The sequence below is a fragment of the Myotis yumanensis genome, unplaced genomic scaffold (genome assembly GCF_028538775.1).
Source record: "Myotis yumanensis isolate MYYU_CA2020_CCGP unplaced genomic scaffold, mMyoYum1.0.hap1 SCAF_9, whole genome shotgun sequence".
Taxonomy (NCBI): Eukaryota; Metazoa; Chordata; class Mammalia; order Chiroptera; family Vespertilionidae; genus Myotis; species Myotis yumanensis.
This window is the reverse complement of record NW_027223760.1, coordinates 73,457,501-73,475,346: the sequence shown is the minus strand read 5'-3', so window position 1 is coordinate 73,475,346 and position 17,846 is coordinate 73,457,501. Positions and strand designations below refer to the sequence as shown.

Genomic DNA, 17,846 nt, shown 5'->3' with positions numbered 1-17,846 from the left:
TTTTAAGCCACTGTATTTGTCATAATTGGTTATAGCTGTAAAAGGAACCTAATCTACCCTCCATTTGTTTTTTTCCCCTTCAATTGGGCAAGAATATGGTGAGCCAGCTGTAACCACGTAGATGATGAGAACACTGGTGAAACAAGATAGAAGAAATCTAGGTCCCTGGTTGACTGTACCATTGAGGTGAGGACATGAGCTGGGACAGATTATTAAGGGGACTGTTTTCAAAGATGTGGACAGGGTGGAGGAAAGTCATAGAGGGCAGGGCAGCATCCCAGAGCCAGCACTTGGCAGGGGGTCGTCACCACCCTTAGACAGGGACAACTGCATTCTGTGTAGGAGGGCCACCTAAGAGGAACCGTGATCTCTGGTCAAGGGATGCAGCCCGCGGGGACAGCCCTGCAGAGGATCCGGGGGTATAAACACCCTGATGTCACTCTCCTCCCCTGTTCAGTTTCTCGGGAGTGCTTCCTATTTGCTGAACCAAGGAACCAGGTTTATATTCCCACTAGAGGCTCAGTGCAGGAATTCGTGCATCAGTGGGATTGTGCAAAACCGGCTCTCTGACATCCCCCAAGGGGTCCTGGATTGTGAGAGGGCGCAGGCCAGGCCAAGGGACTCCACCAGTGCAGGATCGGGGCTGGGGAGAGACACAGGAGGTTGGTCAGCTGGGGAGGGACCACAGAAGGCCCCTGGGCATGTCCAGCCTATCTTGCTTAGTCCCAATCAGCTGGACCCCAGCAGCAAGCTAACCTACTGGTCAGAGCATCTGCCCCCTGGTGGTCAGTGCATGTCATAGCGAGTGGTTGTGCAGCCTTTAGCATATCATTAGCATATGTTTTTGATTGGTTGAATGGCCGACTGGACAATTAGCTTATTAGGCTTTTATTATATGGGATGTAGGTCAGCCTCCTGGGGCACAGAAGAAGGGTAAGTTGATCGGGAGAGGCACAATGACCTTGTGGGTTAAAGCTGTCTGTGCCTGACTGCCCTGGACTATCTGGTCCAGGCAGTCCTTGGACCATCACTAAATTATAATTTTTTCAAACATGACATGAAACCAGATCACCATATGGTTTCATCCCCTCTAAAAATGTATTTGAGAACAAGTCAAATATCTGCCTTAGTATTTAGAGGGAAAATGTCAGAAAGGACTAGAATACGTGCACTGACAAAAATCTTTCCCCCCATCTCTCCCACTCTCAGTAACTACCATACTCTATAGCAGCTGCTGAAAATCCTCTCCTCTCGCTGCAAACTCCTCCCCACTAACAGCTCCCCCAAAGCAAGGAGTTGTTCTCACACAACTCTTCATTCTCTTGGGCTCCCTCTTTCTTTTTCCCTCGGATCTAGCCTCTCCCCTTTGTCCTTGGTCACTCTCGCTTTTCCCTGCCATGTATGTTTGTTTACAAGACTTGACACTTTCCAAGTCAGGCAGCCCTGCATTGGGGTGAGCCACTCCCACATGGAGGCCGAGGCCTCACAGATGGGCGGCAGCTATACCTCCAGGCAGAGCTCACCCAGCCACCCTGAAGGGAAGCCTTTCCTTCTCATCCAAGTAGGCGTTGTCTAGGAACAAGCAATTGCATTAAGGGCTAAGCCTACAACATTAAAGGACACATTTGAAAACATTTTATATGTATAAAGGCATGTGTTTATATGCACTTAAGATGTATGCAAAATTTATACAAATGCAACTATAATGTGTAGGCTTCGCAGTAATCCTTAGCCATTAAACAAATTAGTTTAATCAAACCCTCCTGCATACAAACCCGGGCACATGCACACCCTCTCTTCTTCCCTCACACCCCATGCCCTTGCCTCGTCAAAACCAAGCTTGAATAGAACTTTTTTTTTTCATTCACTTTATGCTTCTAACTAAAAATTCTTTCCCAGCCCTGATTCTGGTGCTTCAGACAAGTGAAGAATCTAAAAACTTTGGTCAAAGAGTCCTCACGGACTTTTTCCACTATAAGCTTTAAGGCCGACAGCACCAAGCTGCCTGCCCTCAGCCCTGTTTCTTCCAGCTCCTTGTGATAGGATGGAAGGAGGAGCTTCCCCCCTCTCCCTCCAACACAGTGGTTCTCAACCTTGGCTGCACATTAGAATCCCCATCTTTGTGATGGGGTGGGGCCACAACATTAGTAACAAAGAAACAGAATTTCCGGAGGATGAGGCCCAGAAATCAGGATTTTAAAAAGATTCCCAGGCCCTAACTGGTTTGGCTCAGTGGATAGTGCATCGGCCTGTGGACTCAAGGGTCCCAGGTTCGATTCCGGTCAAGGGCATGTACCTTGGTTGCGGGCACGTCCCCAGTGGGAGGTGTGTAGGAGACAGCTGATCGATGTTTCTCTCATCGATGTTTCTAACTCTCTATCCTTCTCCCTTCCTCTCTGTAAAAAATCAATGAAAATATATTTTTTTAAAAAAAAGATTCCCAGGTGATTCTAATGTGCAGCCACGGTTGAGAACCACTGATTAGCTTCTCTGCGGGGGAATCACTTGAACCTACACCTGACATTACAGCTAAAGGCTGGCCACTCTAGAAGGCTTCTACTGCTCTCCCAACCTGCCTCAGACTCAGCCTGCCAACTGAGTGAGCTGTTAGACAAAGCAAGTTTCCCACAATTTATATCAAACATTTTAATCAGAACATACAGGGTTTTTTAATAGAAATGTAGTGTTTTCTTCATGTTCATATAAATTGTGTACTTTTTAACCGTCAAGTCATAGATTCATAGGTTGTGGGCTCAGTCCCCAGTCGGGGGCATGCAGGAGGCAGCTGATTGATGTTTCTCTCCCTCTTCCTTATCTCTCTAAAAAATCAATAAAGACATATTTTTAAAATATACTGTATCTATAACATATATATTTTTTATAATTGGAGCCCACTTTCCCCCATTCTACCATAGAAATAGGCCCTATCTTTTTAGACAACTGTTTAGTATTCCATTACAGGGGTCTGGCTTATTTACTTACCTAATCCCCTATTGATGATTACTGAAGTTATTTCCAATTTCCAGTTTTCCTCTTGTTATGAACAGTAGTGTAAACATCTTTATATGCATTATTTGGCATGTTTTTCCAGGGTTAAAGTTATATCTATTGTAAACTTTAATACATTTCAGATTGCTCTTTAGAAAGGCACAATTGTACCTTCCCAGTGATCACTTACACTCGTGCCTTCATGAACCTCATTCCGTTTGAGGTCACAAGGCTTGGGGGCCATTTACTGGCCATTATATCATTACCACCTTGCAGCTTCTCACATGATTGTGAAAATGCAGTTTACTTCTTGGTAATCCTCATGTATATTACAGTACCAAGCAGTCCCTGGCAAGTTGGTTAACATTGTCTAGATCAGTATCTCATGTATCTAACTCACAGAAAACCCTTTTTATATTTCCCATGAGATAAATTAAATATGCTGTCTGCTTTTTTAAAGTACTGGTGTGCATTGGGGATGACTCATTCCGGCTAAAGGAGTACCTGTGAATGTTTTCTCTCCAGGGAGCACAATGAGCATAGCTCCTGGCATTTGTTAAAAGAATGCGTTCAGCAAATATCTGATGGGCTCTGTGTTCAGTGCTAGGGAAATTAGGATGCTCTCAAGGTACTTACAACTTAGCACATTTGAAAAATATATTAATATTCATTGCACACCTACAATTTTTAAAATGATTTTATTAATTTGTGAGCGAGAGAGAGAATAACAAATATTTATACTTCAAAATGACTTTTGGTTGGAATTTTTATTTTTAGTTACACCAGTTGTAGACAAATACATTCTCCTTATTTAAACGAAGTTTAAACATTACAGATAAGGCAAGAGTCCTCTTTAACCCCCATCCCAAACAAAATTCCTGTTCTTTCCTTTAAAGTACCCACTCTATTATCCACTTGCCATGCCGCCTCCTAAAACTTTATCATTGTTATTCATGTATTTATACATTTATGTTTATATAGAAACAGAAAATTATAATGTTCTTCCTTTATCCTGAACCAGCGGTTCTCAACCTGTGGGTTGTGACCCCTTTGGGGGTCGAAAGACCCTTTCACAGGTGTCGCCTACGACCATCAGAAAGCACATGTATAATTACATATTGTTTTTGTGATTAATCACTATGCTTTAATTATGTTCAATTTGTAACAATGAAATTGGGGGCCACCACAACATGAGGAACTGTATTAAAGGGTCGCGGCATTAGGAAGGTTGAGAACCACTGTCCTAGACTTTAACCCTGTTGACCTTTAACAATAGTATATACATTTAAGATAACCCTGGCCTTCTCTAAATGTCGAATATAAACCATTTGACCATAGTAGTGCTCAGCACATAGTAAATGCTCAAGAACCGTTAAAGAAGGAGAGAGAGATGTTGCTGCTAAGGCTTAAGGTACTAATTGGGTAGATAGGTGGAGTTCCCAAGGTCAAAGGTCAACCAGAGAGTGGTGATTACCACCACTTGGGATATCCGAATAGATGACTGAATTGTCAGCTCCATATTCCATGATTTCTAAATAGGGTCACCAAGAAATCATTTAATCGTAGAGGTTAATAGCAGCATTTCATTGGCCATTTTGAAAAGAGCAAACACATCCTACAGAACCTCTGTCTGGCAAACATATTGCCTGGCAATATGTAAAACAGCACGTAATCCTGGAGTGAGCCCAGTGCTAACTTGTTTCTGGTGTGCTAACACCACACCGGCTCTGGGTGGGCTGGCGTTCATAAACCTGATTAGCAACCTTGGCAGCAGCAAGTGCAGCTGCTGTGGTCAAAGAAATTCTCTCTTTCCAGTAGAGCAGTCTTATGCTTTTAGAGCAGTGTTTCTCAACCTTGGCTGCACATTAGAATCACCTGGGAATCTTTTTAAAAATCCTGATTTCTGGGCCTCATCCTCCGGAAATTCTGTTTCTTTGTTACAGGGTGGGGCCACAACATTAGTAACAAAGAAACAGAATTTCCGGAGGATGAGGGCCAGAAATCAGGATTTTAAAAAGATTCCAGGTGATTCTAATGTGCAGCCAAGGTTGAGAACCACTGTTCTAGATCTATAAGGCCAAGGGCATCATGGTTGGGGGAGATGAGGCAGAACTGCTGATATTTGAGAGGAGATGGCTTTTACCAGCATTTCCATCACTTCTGATCAAAGAACCCATCCTCCCATGGTAAAAATACTGGATTGAGAGTTAGGATCCACTCTCAGTACAAGCCATAAATAGTAGTGGGTGCTTAGCTTGCTAATTAAAGCCAGTTTCCTGGATCACCCTGGGTAATAATTAACAAGCCAGAACTATGGTTTGCAGCAAGAGAGTAGATAAGACTATCACTTCAAGCCTCTGGTACAAAGATATTGCCTAGGTTCAAAATATAGCTTGAGTAAGGAATACTTTTTTATTCAATAAATATATCCCAAGGACCTACTATGTGCTAGAAACTCATGTGGAGCTGTGTCAAGGACTGAACTTGAACTTTCAAGTGGAGAAAGACAGAATCTGGATAAAAAAGCAGAGTAAAGAAGGATTTTTAAAATTTAAAATATTGTAATACAGGAAGTTCTTTTTCCTCCTCTGGCTATTACTAAATTTCAGCATCCGTACAAAGCTGAGGAAAGTAACATCATCAGCCAAAATAAAACTTTCAAAATAATAAGAGATGAACTGAGTTTAATTAAGAAAAGTTTTTCTAAAACTTAACTGTCAACCACTGAGCGTAGCTGCCTACTCAATTTGACATTGGTAATTTTCAATAAACATTTTAAAAGAAAAAGCAGTCGTAACACACCTCACATTTTAGATGCTGATGCATTTTGTCCAAACATTTAGCTTAGATTAAAAAAAAAAAAAAGAACTTTTTAAATGTTTCTATAGTAAATTGTTGTAATAATTTCTTAAACTTCTAATTACACAAATTTTTAAAGTCTGTGAATATAACTATTAATAGGTGACAACAACTGGCCAGAGAAACAAACAAAAACTCTTATTTTTACAGGCCTTAAATTTTATTATCTGTGAACTGAAAGTATTTGTACTTTTTAAAATTCTTATGCTCTTCCTTCTTTAGGTAAGGCACTCATAAAGGAAGGTAAAGATATACCAGGAAAATGAAACTTCGGTTCATGACTAGTATTCAAGTCTTAAGGTGTTTAATTGACTATATTTAAGTTAATCCTGCTATGAATATGATAAAATGTTTAAATAGCTTTCTTAAAACTTTCTTGTCTTCTTCAAACATTAATCTCTTTCCTATTCATTTCTGAAGTGCCAGGTTAGCAACCAAATACCAAAATTCATAAAGTATAAATAGTGAATTGAGCCAAGACCGGTTTGGCTCGGTGGATAGAGCGTCGGCCTGGGGACTGAGGGGTCCCGGGTTCGATTCCGGTCAAGGGCATGTACCTGGGTTGCGGGCACATCTCCAGTGGGAAATGTGCAGGAGGCAGCTGGTCGATGTTTCTCTCTCATCGATGTTTCTGACTCTCTGTCTCTCTCCCTTCCTCTCTGTAAAGAATCAATAAAATATATATATAAAAAAAATAGTGCATTGAAAAAACGTGTCCCACTTAGAGTATTAAACATAGATCAGAAAATTTTTTAAAAATGGTTTGGAATTCATGGGCATAGATGGGTAGAAAGAGTCATTCTGTTTATAGTACCATCCATCGTACTATCTTGAATCAACAGTACCATCTTGCCACCTTTGAATCTAAGAACCATCTTGCCATCTTTTGGGAAGGTGAAATGCAATAGGTATGCAATCTTGCAAAAGGCCTGGAAAGATCATGGTTGAGACCTTCTAACACCTATTTTGGTGACTATCTTAAAACACTACAATACAATGATATTTCTTTGAGATGTTTAAGAATAGACAGATGACCATTTTTTAAGATAGTGCTGATAAAGACCTGCCTGAATCAGTCAGAATAAACTAGATTATATTGCAGTTTCAAACAAACAAAAAACCCTCCCAAATCACAGGCAAGAACAACAAAGATTTATAACTTTCTCATGCTACACATCCAGAAAAATTAATTAGGGGAATGTATGCTTGCTTCAGGCATAGCTGGATCAAGATACTCCAAGGTGGTCCTTCAGGATCTGCCCTCTGGCTTCCCTCAGTTCTGTTTTCCTCTGTGCTGGCCCCCGTCTCAAGCAGCCACCCCCAGCTTCAGGCTGACATCCATATAACTCCAAGTCTAGGAGGAAAGAAAGGTTTTATTCCCTCTCAAGAAAATCCCAGCAATTCCGATAAAAGTCCCTGAAGTCACCTAACTGAAACAGTTGAGTTGCATACCCATCCCTGAACCAATTGCTGGGGAAAAGGAGATGGAAATGCATTGATTAGCCTGGGGCCCATGGAGGGATTAGCCCCATCTGAATTATGTGGGTTGACAATGTGAAAGGATGAGTCCCAAAAAATTCTAGGTGCTGTTACTAGATGAAGGGATGTTAATTGCAAGCCCAAACAGTGGTATCTATTGCATGGTCCAAGACTGAAAATGCCATGACTCCCTGCCCAATCAGGCCCTGATGGAATCCATATAGAGAGTGGCAGTAAAGACCCTTATGTGCCCCCTGACGGTTATAAGGAAGGGTTATTCAATTGTATTCGTCCAACAAGTAGATATTGAGTGTATACAGTACACCAGAAACTCTGCCACCTGATGGAAATACAAATTTCAATAAAATACAATCCTTGCCCTCAAAGAGCTCCTGGGGGCAAGAACATTAACACATAATTACAAGTTACTGTCCTACATATTCTAAAAGAGGTATGTAGAAAGTGCTGTGTAACATTTGTCTTGAATTATACTGGTCATTGAATGTACTTTTCTAGATCAATTCTACACTTTTCTAGATCAATTCTGAACTAATTTTTTCTAGATATTTCTATTTCAAAATAGCAAAAACCTAGTCTTTTAAATGAGAATTATATTAAATAAATAGCCAGGCTTTAGGACCTAAAGTTCAAAGTCTATACTGTCACATTCTTGTTTCACTGTCAATCATCATTTAAGATGAGATGCATGAATGGCATTCTAAGATTGTGTGAAAGGTGACCTTGAAAGTAGTTCTTTTTTTGTTTTCCAAACAAAATAATAAATGCCTCAGGGAGATAACTGTCACACATTCTTTGCCACAAACAGCCAACAATTTGCAAGCCCATCTGCCATTCAAAATTCTACAGAACTCCCCAGTAAAGACTCCAGGTAGTGCCAGGTAAGTAGAAGTGGGGAGCAGAGGGTCGTGTCAGCAGAAGTAAAAGCCTGGATGGACTTTACTAACAAAAGTGATTCATTCCTCCTAAATGTGTAACACCTTCAGAAAGCATAGGAAGTCGAATGAAATATAATAAAAAAAGAGGACTTTGTTCATGAGTGAAATTTGAGAGTATTCCTAACATGAACTCAAATCTGTTTTCTTTTTCCCCTTGACTAGAAATTCATGCAAGGTAGAAAGTGAACATTTAAGAAAGTTTTTTAAAACATTGAAACTACTCTTTACTTTCATTCAAGAAACAGTGATTGAGTACCTACAGTGTGCCCCATGTCACATCAGGCAATGTTTATGCACAAATGAATGTTTCACAGTACTTGTCTTGCCTCACTGTCTATGGGGGGAGATAAGGACATAAAAAAAATAGTTACAGCATTATGTCATTCATGCTACAACAGGCTTTTGCAATGTGCTGGTAGAAAGAGGGAGGAGGGTTATGTTTAAGTGGAGGCTTCAAAGGTGCCTTGTAGTTTACTATGTTGATGAGGTCAAGGAGGGTTCGTGCAGCAGAGAGAAAGAAATGAAGGTATGAAGAGTAGGTCATGAATAGGGAACTTCAGGAAGCTCACAGGGGCAGAGGGAAGTCATTGACAGCTTTTGAACAAGGGAGTGACCTGATCAAAAGTTGTGCCTCTGAAAAAATCCTTCTGGCAATGTTATGGAGGATTAGACTGGAGAAGGGAAGAGTTTGGAAGTAGGAACACCAGCGAGGGGACTCCTGTGGGCTTTGGGACATGAGGAGAGACTAGCCAGTGATGGCAAACCTTTTGAGCTCGGCGTGTCAGCATTTTGAAAAACCCTAACTTAACTCTGGTGCTGTGTCACATATAGAAATTTTTTGATATTTGCAACCATAGTAAAACAAAGACTTATATTTTTGATATTTATTTTATATATTTAAATGCCATTTAACAAAGAAAAATCAACCAAAAAAATGAGTTGCGTGTCATAGGTTCGCCATCACTGGACTAGACTAAGGCAGTGAGGCTGGAGTAATGAGGGCATGGCGACTAGTTGCTAATACAGCAAAAATGACAGGACCTGGGAATGGATGGAACGAGGTGAAGGGGAGGGAAATGTCAGGCATGATTCCCAAGCTGGGCTGGCTTCAAAAGGCACGTGATCTGTGCAGTCTCCCAGGGTTCTACTGACGCCATAGTGAAATCATTAATTTTTGAACAATGGGTCCCCTATGCTCAATTTCATTTTGCACTTTGCCCTACAAATCCTATAGCCAGTCCTGTTCCCAGGTTCCTGCCTTGAGCTAAGCAGTGGATCGCAGTGCCAGTAATTGAAATTGGAAACAGATGAACACATTCTGTTTCATGAGGGGTGAATGAAGAGATGTGTTCCGTTTTATAACACATGTCCTATGGGTCCTCAAAGTAGGGATATTCAGTAGGCTGTTAGAAATTGAATGTAAATTCCAAGCAAGGTTCATGCTAGAGTTACAGATGCGGGGAGGACCAAGGCCAAGGTGGTGGAGACCCTGGATGTGGATGCAAGTGTACAGAGGGAAAAGAAGCTGGAGAGAGAACCCTGGAGAGCAGCAAAGTTTGAGGGATCAGAAAAGGGAAAGAGAAATGGAAGAGGAGGAGTCAGAGTCCTGTGGGAATTGTGTCCTGGAAGCCACTTAAATCTATTTCAAAATAGCAAAACCTAGTCTTTTTAATGAGAATTATATTAAATAAACAGCCAGGTTTTAGGACCTAAAGTTCGAAGTCCTCTCGGGAAGGAGGGAGTGACCCCGTAAAACATATGCCGCAAAGAGATCCAAGGGGATAATGCCCATTGCATTTGGCAACTACTGAGACCACTGGTGAGCTGGAAAGCATTAGAATAGGAAGAAGGAAAAAGCAGGAGGCAACAGTAAGTGCAGATGATCCTTCCAAGAACCTGGCTATGAAGGCAAAGGGAGGAAAGGAGGAGAGTAGAAGGTATGTAGGACAAAGGCAGGTTGTGTGTGAGGACACTACTCTTCGGTGAGATGAGGGCACACACTTCTAGGACAGAAGCCCAAAAGATAAAGGTGGGGATAAAGATGGACAAATTCATGGATGGAGTGGGCAGAAGGTGAATGTCATACATGCTCCCCTCTGCACGCATACATGCAAAAACAACAACAAAAACCAACAACACATCTCATTTTCTTAGCAGTGCTGTTTACTACTGAGTGAGGTCAGGGGGGCTTTAGCTGAGTGTTGAAGGTAAGGAACTCTTGGCCCTTTGGAGAGGATACTGACCAGGGCCAGGAATAACTGCCATGTAGCCAGGACGGTTCAGCTGCTGTGAGAGCCGAGGCCAGTCTGGGCAAAGAGGCAGAACCATGCTTGCAATCTGTATGGATGAAAACCTAGACAGGGGGGAAAGTTTTGCCTTTTAATATTTTTCTTTTCATGAAGCTCTGAAGACCCGGCATTGCAACCTTAGACCCCCCACAACAGCACCTGCTTTCTCAGCGCTCTTGGGGCTGCCCGGCCAGCACCTGGGATCCTGAGCAAGTCAGAGGCTGCAGCAGGGCAAGTGCTGATTTGGTGAATAATTAATGCATTGCCGAGACCTGAGGCTCCTGCCTCCCTTGGTGGAAAGCATGTTTATAAACTCATAAAGTAGCTTACTGTATGGTCTAATGATTAAACTTTCCTGGGCCCTATTTCATTACAGCTAAGTTAAAAACTGACCAGCTGGCCACATACAGCTTCTTCCTGGGGTGATTAATTAGAAAACAAGCAAAATCTCCTAACAGGACCTAGCTGGACTAACAACTCATTCCAAGCACTTTTGCCCAGAGCGGGGGGTCAAGAAACCTTAAGCCTTGACTCCATCTATGAAGGCAGCAGAATTGGGCTAATTCAGGGAAAAGGTGCCTCTCTTCCCTCTCCAACCCCCAGGCGATGAGTGAGCTTCCATTTACCCCTGTTTAACCAGACCGGTCACACGTGGTGTCATTTGAGAGCCTTCATTAAAGGCCCTCTCTCCACCTCATTATGGCCCACGTGGTGCCTTAGTTAAAACTGTGGGGAAGTTCGTCTCCTGAGAGACCTCCAGCACCGTGGCTGAATCATTCCTGTCAAGGTGAGATGGGTAAAGGCGTCGCTTAACGAAAGTGTCCTTGGAGAAGTTATCTGAATTAGAGCCATCGTCTAGATATAGGTAAGGAGTACATTTAAAAAAAAAAACGAACCAGGCGGGTGGCCACCTGGGCAGGTCCTGGGTAAATGTGTGCGCAAAGGCAGCGTCGTGAAGGGCAGTCTCCTTCCCTCGGACGAAGACAGATATCCCGCCTGGCCCCAGCTCAGTGATACCAACACCAGACGGTTCTCTTCTTCCTCAGGAATTAGCCTGACCAGTGGACCCTTTCCAAAGGTTTAACCCGCCTTTCCCCAAAGCTCAGTGCCAGAGTTAGTAGCCTTGGGCACCTTTTAGTGACTCACTCCTTACAAATGTAAATTGCACAAGTGCGCGGGAGGTCCCGACCACCTCACCTCCCCTCCCCCCCAGCCTGGCGACCTGAACACCCACCTCCGGGACCAGCCCGCGCGCAGCGCACCCCCTGCGCACCGCTGGGGCGCACACCCAGCGGCAGTCCCGTCGCCCCTCACCGGGCACTGGACCGGCCCAAATCCTGCAGCGACCGCAGGCGCGTCCTTTAAAACAAAAGCGCCCCCGAAGGGTGGGACCTCACCCCCTCCTGCCAAGCAGTGGCCTCCCGCTGCCCTCCCCCTCCGCTGGCTCGCAAATTGCGCATGAGCACAGGCGCCTCCCTCGGTTCCTCCCGAGGCTAAACTTTCTAATTCCCTTCTTTGGCTGAGGCTGCCGGCCGCTGGGAGAGCGCTCGCACCGCCGGGTGAGCTGAACAAAGTGGCTGCGCGATTTCCCCCTCCCAACCTTCCCACCCCCCGCCCCTCGCTTCCGTGGGAGAGGCAGGAAATGGAAGGGCCCCTCTCCTCTGTCTGAACATTTGCCTTTTCCCCCCACTCCACCTCTCCAGAAAGGACCACGGGAAGACAGGGCAGGCGGCTCGGTGATCGCTCCTCCGCCGGGTCCCCTCGGCTCAAGGGACTGGACATGGGGCTGCTCCAGGTGCTCGCTTTCTGTGTCTTAGGTAATTCCGAGGAAACGGTGGGGGAAGGCGTGGGCTTGGAGGTGGGCGACGAACACCCCCTGGCCGTTTGACCCAGCTTCGGGGGCGCCTGGGGGATCGGGAGAGGGGCTGGAGTGGAGTGGAAATCACCCCCTAGCCCAGGGTTAAATGCCAGCGCCCTCGGCGGCGGCTGAAGACGGCGCACGAGGATCATCGCCGACCCGCATCCCCTGGGCTCCGGGTCCAGGGCTGGGGATCCCGTGGCCGCTGCGCGGGACTTTACACCTTCGGCGCGTCCCTGCTGGGGCTCTCCACCGCGGGGCAGGCTCCCTGGGGCGGCAGGGCCAGCCGCGGAGGGCTCCCCGGGAACCCATTTCCCAGAAAACTGCCCCAGCTGAGCGCAGGCTTCATCCTGGGAACAGATTGGGGCCATGTGGCTTTCATTACCGGCGCTGTCTGCCCCCGGATGGCGCCGGAACAGCTGGACGCGGAGCTTCCCCGGAATGGCGAAGCGTTGAAGTCGCTCCAAAGCCTCAGGGATTGTCCGCTCGCCCCTTGCTCGGGGAAAGCGGGGTCCCCCGCGAGCCCGTCACCTCGCCCCTCAAACCAGGGGTCTCTGCGCATGCACGCACACACATGCACACACTCTTCTGTGACCCCACGATCACAGGTTTCCGCGCGCGCACACTCGCACTCACTGCGAGGATGCACGGGCTGCCACGTGCACGCGGGTTCGCACACACCCCAGCGCAGATGCCCGCTTCTCTGTGCCTAAGGCCAGTCACCTCGAAGTGGTGGGTTTGCACATCTATCTTCTGTGCCCGGGGCAGGTCAGGGTGGACGCGATGCCCTTGGCCGCTGGACAAACCTGGGACCGTGTGTGTTTTATACGACTCCTCCTTCCCCACGCTCACCTCTCCATTGTGTGTCTGTTCTATGCATGCTGCTTTCATCTAAACCTACTCTGTCTCTGCCCCTGCTTGCTCCTTTTGCTCGGGCTCGCTGCCTACTCCAAATCCCCCACCCTACCTCTCCACCCCTCCACCTGCCCCTTCCGCAGCCGCGTTCGGAATCCGAGTGCGCGCTCAAGAACCGGAGTTTAGCTACGGCTGCGCGGAGGGCAGTTGCTACCCAGCCACCGGCGACCTTCTCATCGGCAGGGCACAGCGGCTTTCGGTGACCTCGACGTGCGGGCTGCACACGCCCGAGCCGTACTGCATCGTTAGCCACCTCCAGGTGAGGGCGGAGAGCCTCCAGTCGCTCTGCGCGCGCCTCCTCCAGTCCAGACCAAAGGGGCAGGCCCCGGGGACTCCACATCCTGCCAGCGATCCAGATAGGAAGCCCGGCCAGCCAGGGAGGCCCCGGGTTCGGCTGGTAGCTCACCCTTTAGCCCCATCTCAGTTTGCACAGTTGCATCCGCCAAACATTTCCTGCCGCCACCGCTGCCGGCACAGGCATGATAGAGAGGCAGAGCTGCAGACAGACCTGGCCCCTGCCCCGCGCCCGGAACCCAGGGGTTCCAGGAGTGAGTGAGTGGTTTAATCTTTCCCCTTTGGAAAATGTGTATGAAAAGTGGCTTACCCTCTTCTTTTTCTTTATGTTCTCCCACCTACCTTTATTAGCTATCAGGTTCAGATGCTTTCTTTTTCAAAATGCGCTGGTTGTCATGGTACCGTGAGGACCTACATGAAATTCTGGGGTGTTTTCTGTTTCTAAAAGTAGAACCAGATTTTAGATGTCAAGTCACATTTTTACAAAGTCAAAACCAATTTTTAAAAGAAGACAAAGTGTAAACTGTCCAGAATGAGAATCCCTTTCCTCCATTTTTAAAAAGGAGACTGATATCTTTGGTCTCTGGAGCAAGCAGGGTCTCACAGGTGGGGCCAGTTCCAAGTCAATTGCTCTAATTTTGGTCGCTCCACCCACCTGTACACCGGCCCTCCAGGAGCAGGACAGAGGGTGGCATGCCTACACGTTAGATTCCTTAGGCTGGAGTCCCCTTTCCACAGCAGAAGGAGAGCCCATTCTGGAGACCTGATAAATTAAACCAAAGGAATGTGGTAAAGTGGATTCCACTCGTTTGCTTCCAGGTTTGTGCAGAGATGTCTAGACTGCTTCCTCCTGATTAAAAGGGAGGCTATAATTAACCTTTTTGTAAGTTCTGGTAATTGTTCTCCAGTATTCGTGTCCTTGACTACAAGTTAATGAAGACAAATGTTACTTTTTCTATTATTGGCATATAAATTTTACCTAGAATCTTATGCCAACATTTATCTCAGAGGCCTGGACATCCTGTACATGAATCCCCCGATTCTGAAACCAGCTTTGACCAGGAGGAGAATTGGACCATTTGTGTTGAAAGCAAGTAGCGCTGGACTCTGGTTCACATGACTACCCAAGAAATGGTGGAGCGCTCTCCACATATCAGAGCCCAAAGAAAGAGCCTGGGTGTGCACTTTTCTCAGGCATTTAGTGGGTGTAAACTTAAATGAGTCAGGAAGCTTATGTGTTTTGTTCAGGGTCTTATTGCATTCCTCACTTCTGCTCTCTGTAAGTTAGTTCATTAGTGCATCTTGCGAGGCTCTAAATCCTTTTGGGAGGAAGGAGATAAATTGTAAAAGCACAGTCAGTTGATATTGTCCTCATAGGAACATCACCCTTGCTTAAATGTTACTTGTAAGATGTGTGTGTGGGTCTCTATAGATTTCAGTCTCGGCATCATTTCCAGACTTAAGGTTAATTTGCATTTCAGAAAAATTAGGTAGAGAGCAGAGTCCCGTGTGGAGAAGGGAAGGATTAAGTTTGGCTCTTGATGATTTGCCCCGCTGGAGGACAAAGAGGGGATTTTTGAACTTTCCTGACCCAATGCTAGAGTGGCTGTGGCCCCCATTTTAGGGAGAAGGAAAGTGAGAAGAGAGCAGTTCAAAGCTACTCTAAGACCTAAAGTATGCCTCAATTCCAGTCCAGGTCCACTTTGCTGTTCTTTGAGTTGGTCACAGTTTATAGTGCTCCCAACACAGTAGGGCAGCCTGGTACCCCCCTCCCCAGATATCCTGAGAAGTTGGTAGTCTGCTACTGGTTCACAGCTTGGGCAGAGTAGAAGCTAAGAAATCTTATTCTGTAGTTCCTAAAGGTTCTTCAATACCTCTGCCTAATACTTGGTTTCTGCCTGATGTAGGTTTTAGAAAATAAGGGCCAAATGAATTGTGTGTTTTTCCCCGCTTTCATTTTCAGTTTGCTTTATGTTAGCAAAAATTCTCTGGGACCTCTTCTGCATTTTCCTTGAAGACTAAACTCCTACTAGCTATTTACTGAGATTAAGCCTTAAGCCTAGAGATTTCATTTTAATTACATTAATAGCTGGTGGAAACAATGCTTTCTTTTACTTTTGACCTTGAATTTGCAAGAGGGGAGGAAATTTTCAGAATTTCATACTCAGTAAATTGAAGTGAAAGGCATGTGATATGTCATTTAAGTATTGGTGGCACATTCATTTTTCTTGAAGCGAGCAGGTTTGATTTTTGAATTGTGGGCTTGATTTTTATTGTGTCAGAGAGAGAGAGAGAGAGAGAGAGAGAGAGAGAGAGAGATTGTTTCCTAGACTCATGAAACTCACTTTGCTTTCAGGAGGACAAAAAATGCTTCATTTGCAATTCTCAAGATCCTTATCATGAGACCCTCAATCCTGACAGTCATCTCATTGAAAATGTGGTCACTACATTTGCTCCAAACCGCCTTAAGATTTGGTGGCAATCTGAAAATGGTATGTGGTTGGTGTGGGAACAAGTCTGTGGAATGTGATTGAAAGGGGTTTACAGACTCCTGGGTGTTTATAATTACGGTGGCTCCTCTGTCCTGTGATCACGGCCTTTGACAGATTTACTGCCCGAAGCACTAACTTCTCATGCACTTCCTACCAGAAAGCAGTCTTTCACGCTAGACCAAAGAGACCAAAGAATTTCGTAGTCCTCATTCTGAGGGGGCCTTTGGGGCGTGTGTGCAGGTGCTGAGGAGGGCGTGGGAAGGCCCTGTACTATCTCAGGCCCTTCTTCTTCCACAAAAATGTAGCATCTTTCATTTTGATCAATCCCAAATGAAAGGGCAGAATCAGCCCCCTCCACTATCACCACCTTCCTTCTATCGAAAGAAAACTTAATAATAGTGCCATAAATAAGCACTGGATGTGGTTTTTCAAAGACTCGGTCGACATGAATATACCCAAGTCAGTTTCCCCAGTGAGTGTGTCCCTTTCAATCCTTTGTCCCTTCTTTGCCTTTTGGATTTTGGTTTAATAAATTCATCAAATATAATGTTGTTGCTGTGGAATTAAGCCAAAATTTAGTTTTGCATTTGTTTCAAGCTTGAATGTGAACTTTGGGGAATAGAGGTAGAGTTATGATGTTCATAATTCATTAGATTTAAAAAAAAAATCATGAGAGCCCTAACCGGTTTGGCTCAGTGGATAGAGCGTTGGCCTGCGGACTGAAGGGTCCCAGGTTCAATTCAGGTCAAGGGCATGTACCTTGGTTGCGGGCACATCCCCAGTAGGGGGTGTGCAGGAGGCAGCTGATGATGTTTCTCTCTCATCGATGTTTCTAACTCTCAATCCCTTTCCCTTCCTCTCTGTAAAAAATCAATAAAATATATATTTTTTAAAAATATGAGAAAGAGCTTTCAGAAATGAACCTGAGCCTGGCCATAGAAAGCGTGGACACTACTAGATCTCATTATCACATGCCCTACACCTGAGAAGTTTGTGGATGCTGGCAGTCATTCATCATTCTGTAAAGAACTCCTAGTAGACTTCCTCATCATCCACTATAAAATCCCACATGCTTTTTAGAAGATTGTTGGTTTCTGAGGATGGTTGGCTATTCACTGGTTGGCCTTAGGACGCCATTGGTTACCAGCTTGATTTAGATAGACTGGTCCGCAGAGAGCATGCATCAGTCATAGCCTCGTTAATTCTGATAGTAGGATGTCTTGGTTGATAGATCAGGGTGAAAGAGAAGTTTCTGTAAATCTGTTCCTGAATCACAAAGGACTTCTGGAATAGCACAAGCTTATGAGTAGACTGTGAGCATTTCCTGACTGCTCGCGTTCTTCCAGTGAAATGGAGAGACAGAGGAAGGATGCATGAGCGTTAGAATGGGGACCGTTCCCATTTTAGGTGATAGACAGTAAAATAGTTCATCAAGGTCGGCAAAGGTCTCCTTTGCTAACATTCCATCTGAAAGGAAATGTCCAGAACAGGTGCTATAGTTCTAGAGGAGGGGTTTTTCTTGGTAACATCAGGAGTTTAAAAATTTCTACGGTTTTTAATTTGTGTGGCAAGAGAGGCCAAATGCCAGAAAGGAGGTGTTTCTCAATTAGATTCCTCTGTCACTCTGACACAAGATTAGATGGCACGGGACTGCTGGAACGTGGGCTTTAGAAAGCCAGACCGATTGTTACTGTCCCCTGTCATCTCTCTGTTGTCT

General features: G+C 45.1%; 1 protein-coding gene across 1 annotated transcript in view; it reads left to right on the top strand.

The window, feature by feature from the left end:
* Window positions 1-12,059: 12,059 nt before the first annotated feature.
* Window positions 12,060-17,846, top strand: part of LAMB1 (laminin subunit beta 1) — a 74,812-nt gene continuing 69,025 nt past the window's right edge. Inside the window, exons 1-4 of the mRNA XM_070424670.1 lie at window positions 12,060-12,129; window positions 12,274-12,387; window positions 13,427-13,602; window positions 15,994-16,129. Of these exons, the coding sequence (XP_070280771.1) occupies window positions 12,351-12,387; window positions 13,427-13,602; window positions 15,994-16,129 (349 nt within the window). The 5' untranslated portion in view covers window positions 12,060-12,129; window positions 12,274-12,350. The remainder of the gene's footprint in view (window positions 12,130-12,273; window positions 12,388-13,426; window positions 13,603-15,993; window positions 16,130-17,846) is intronic.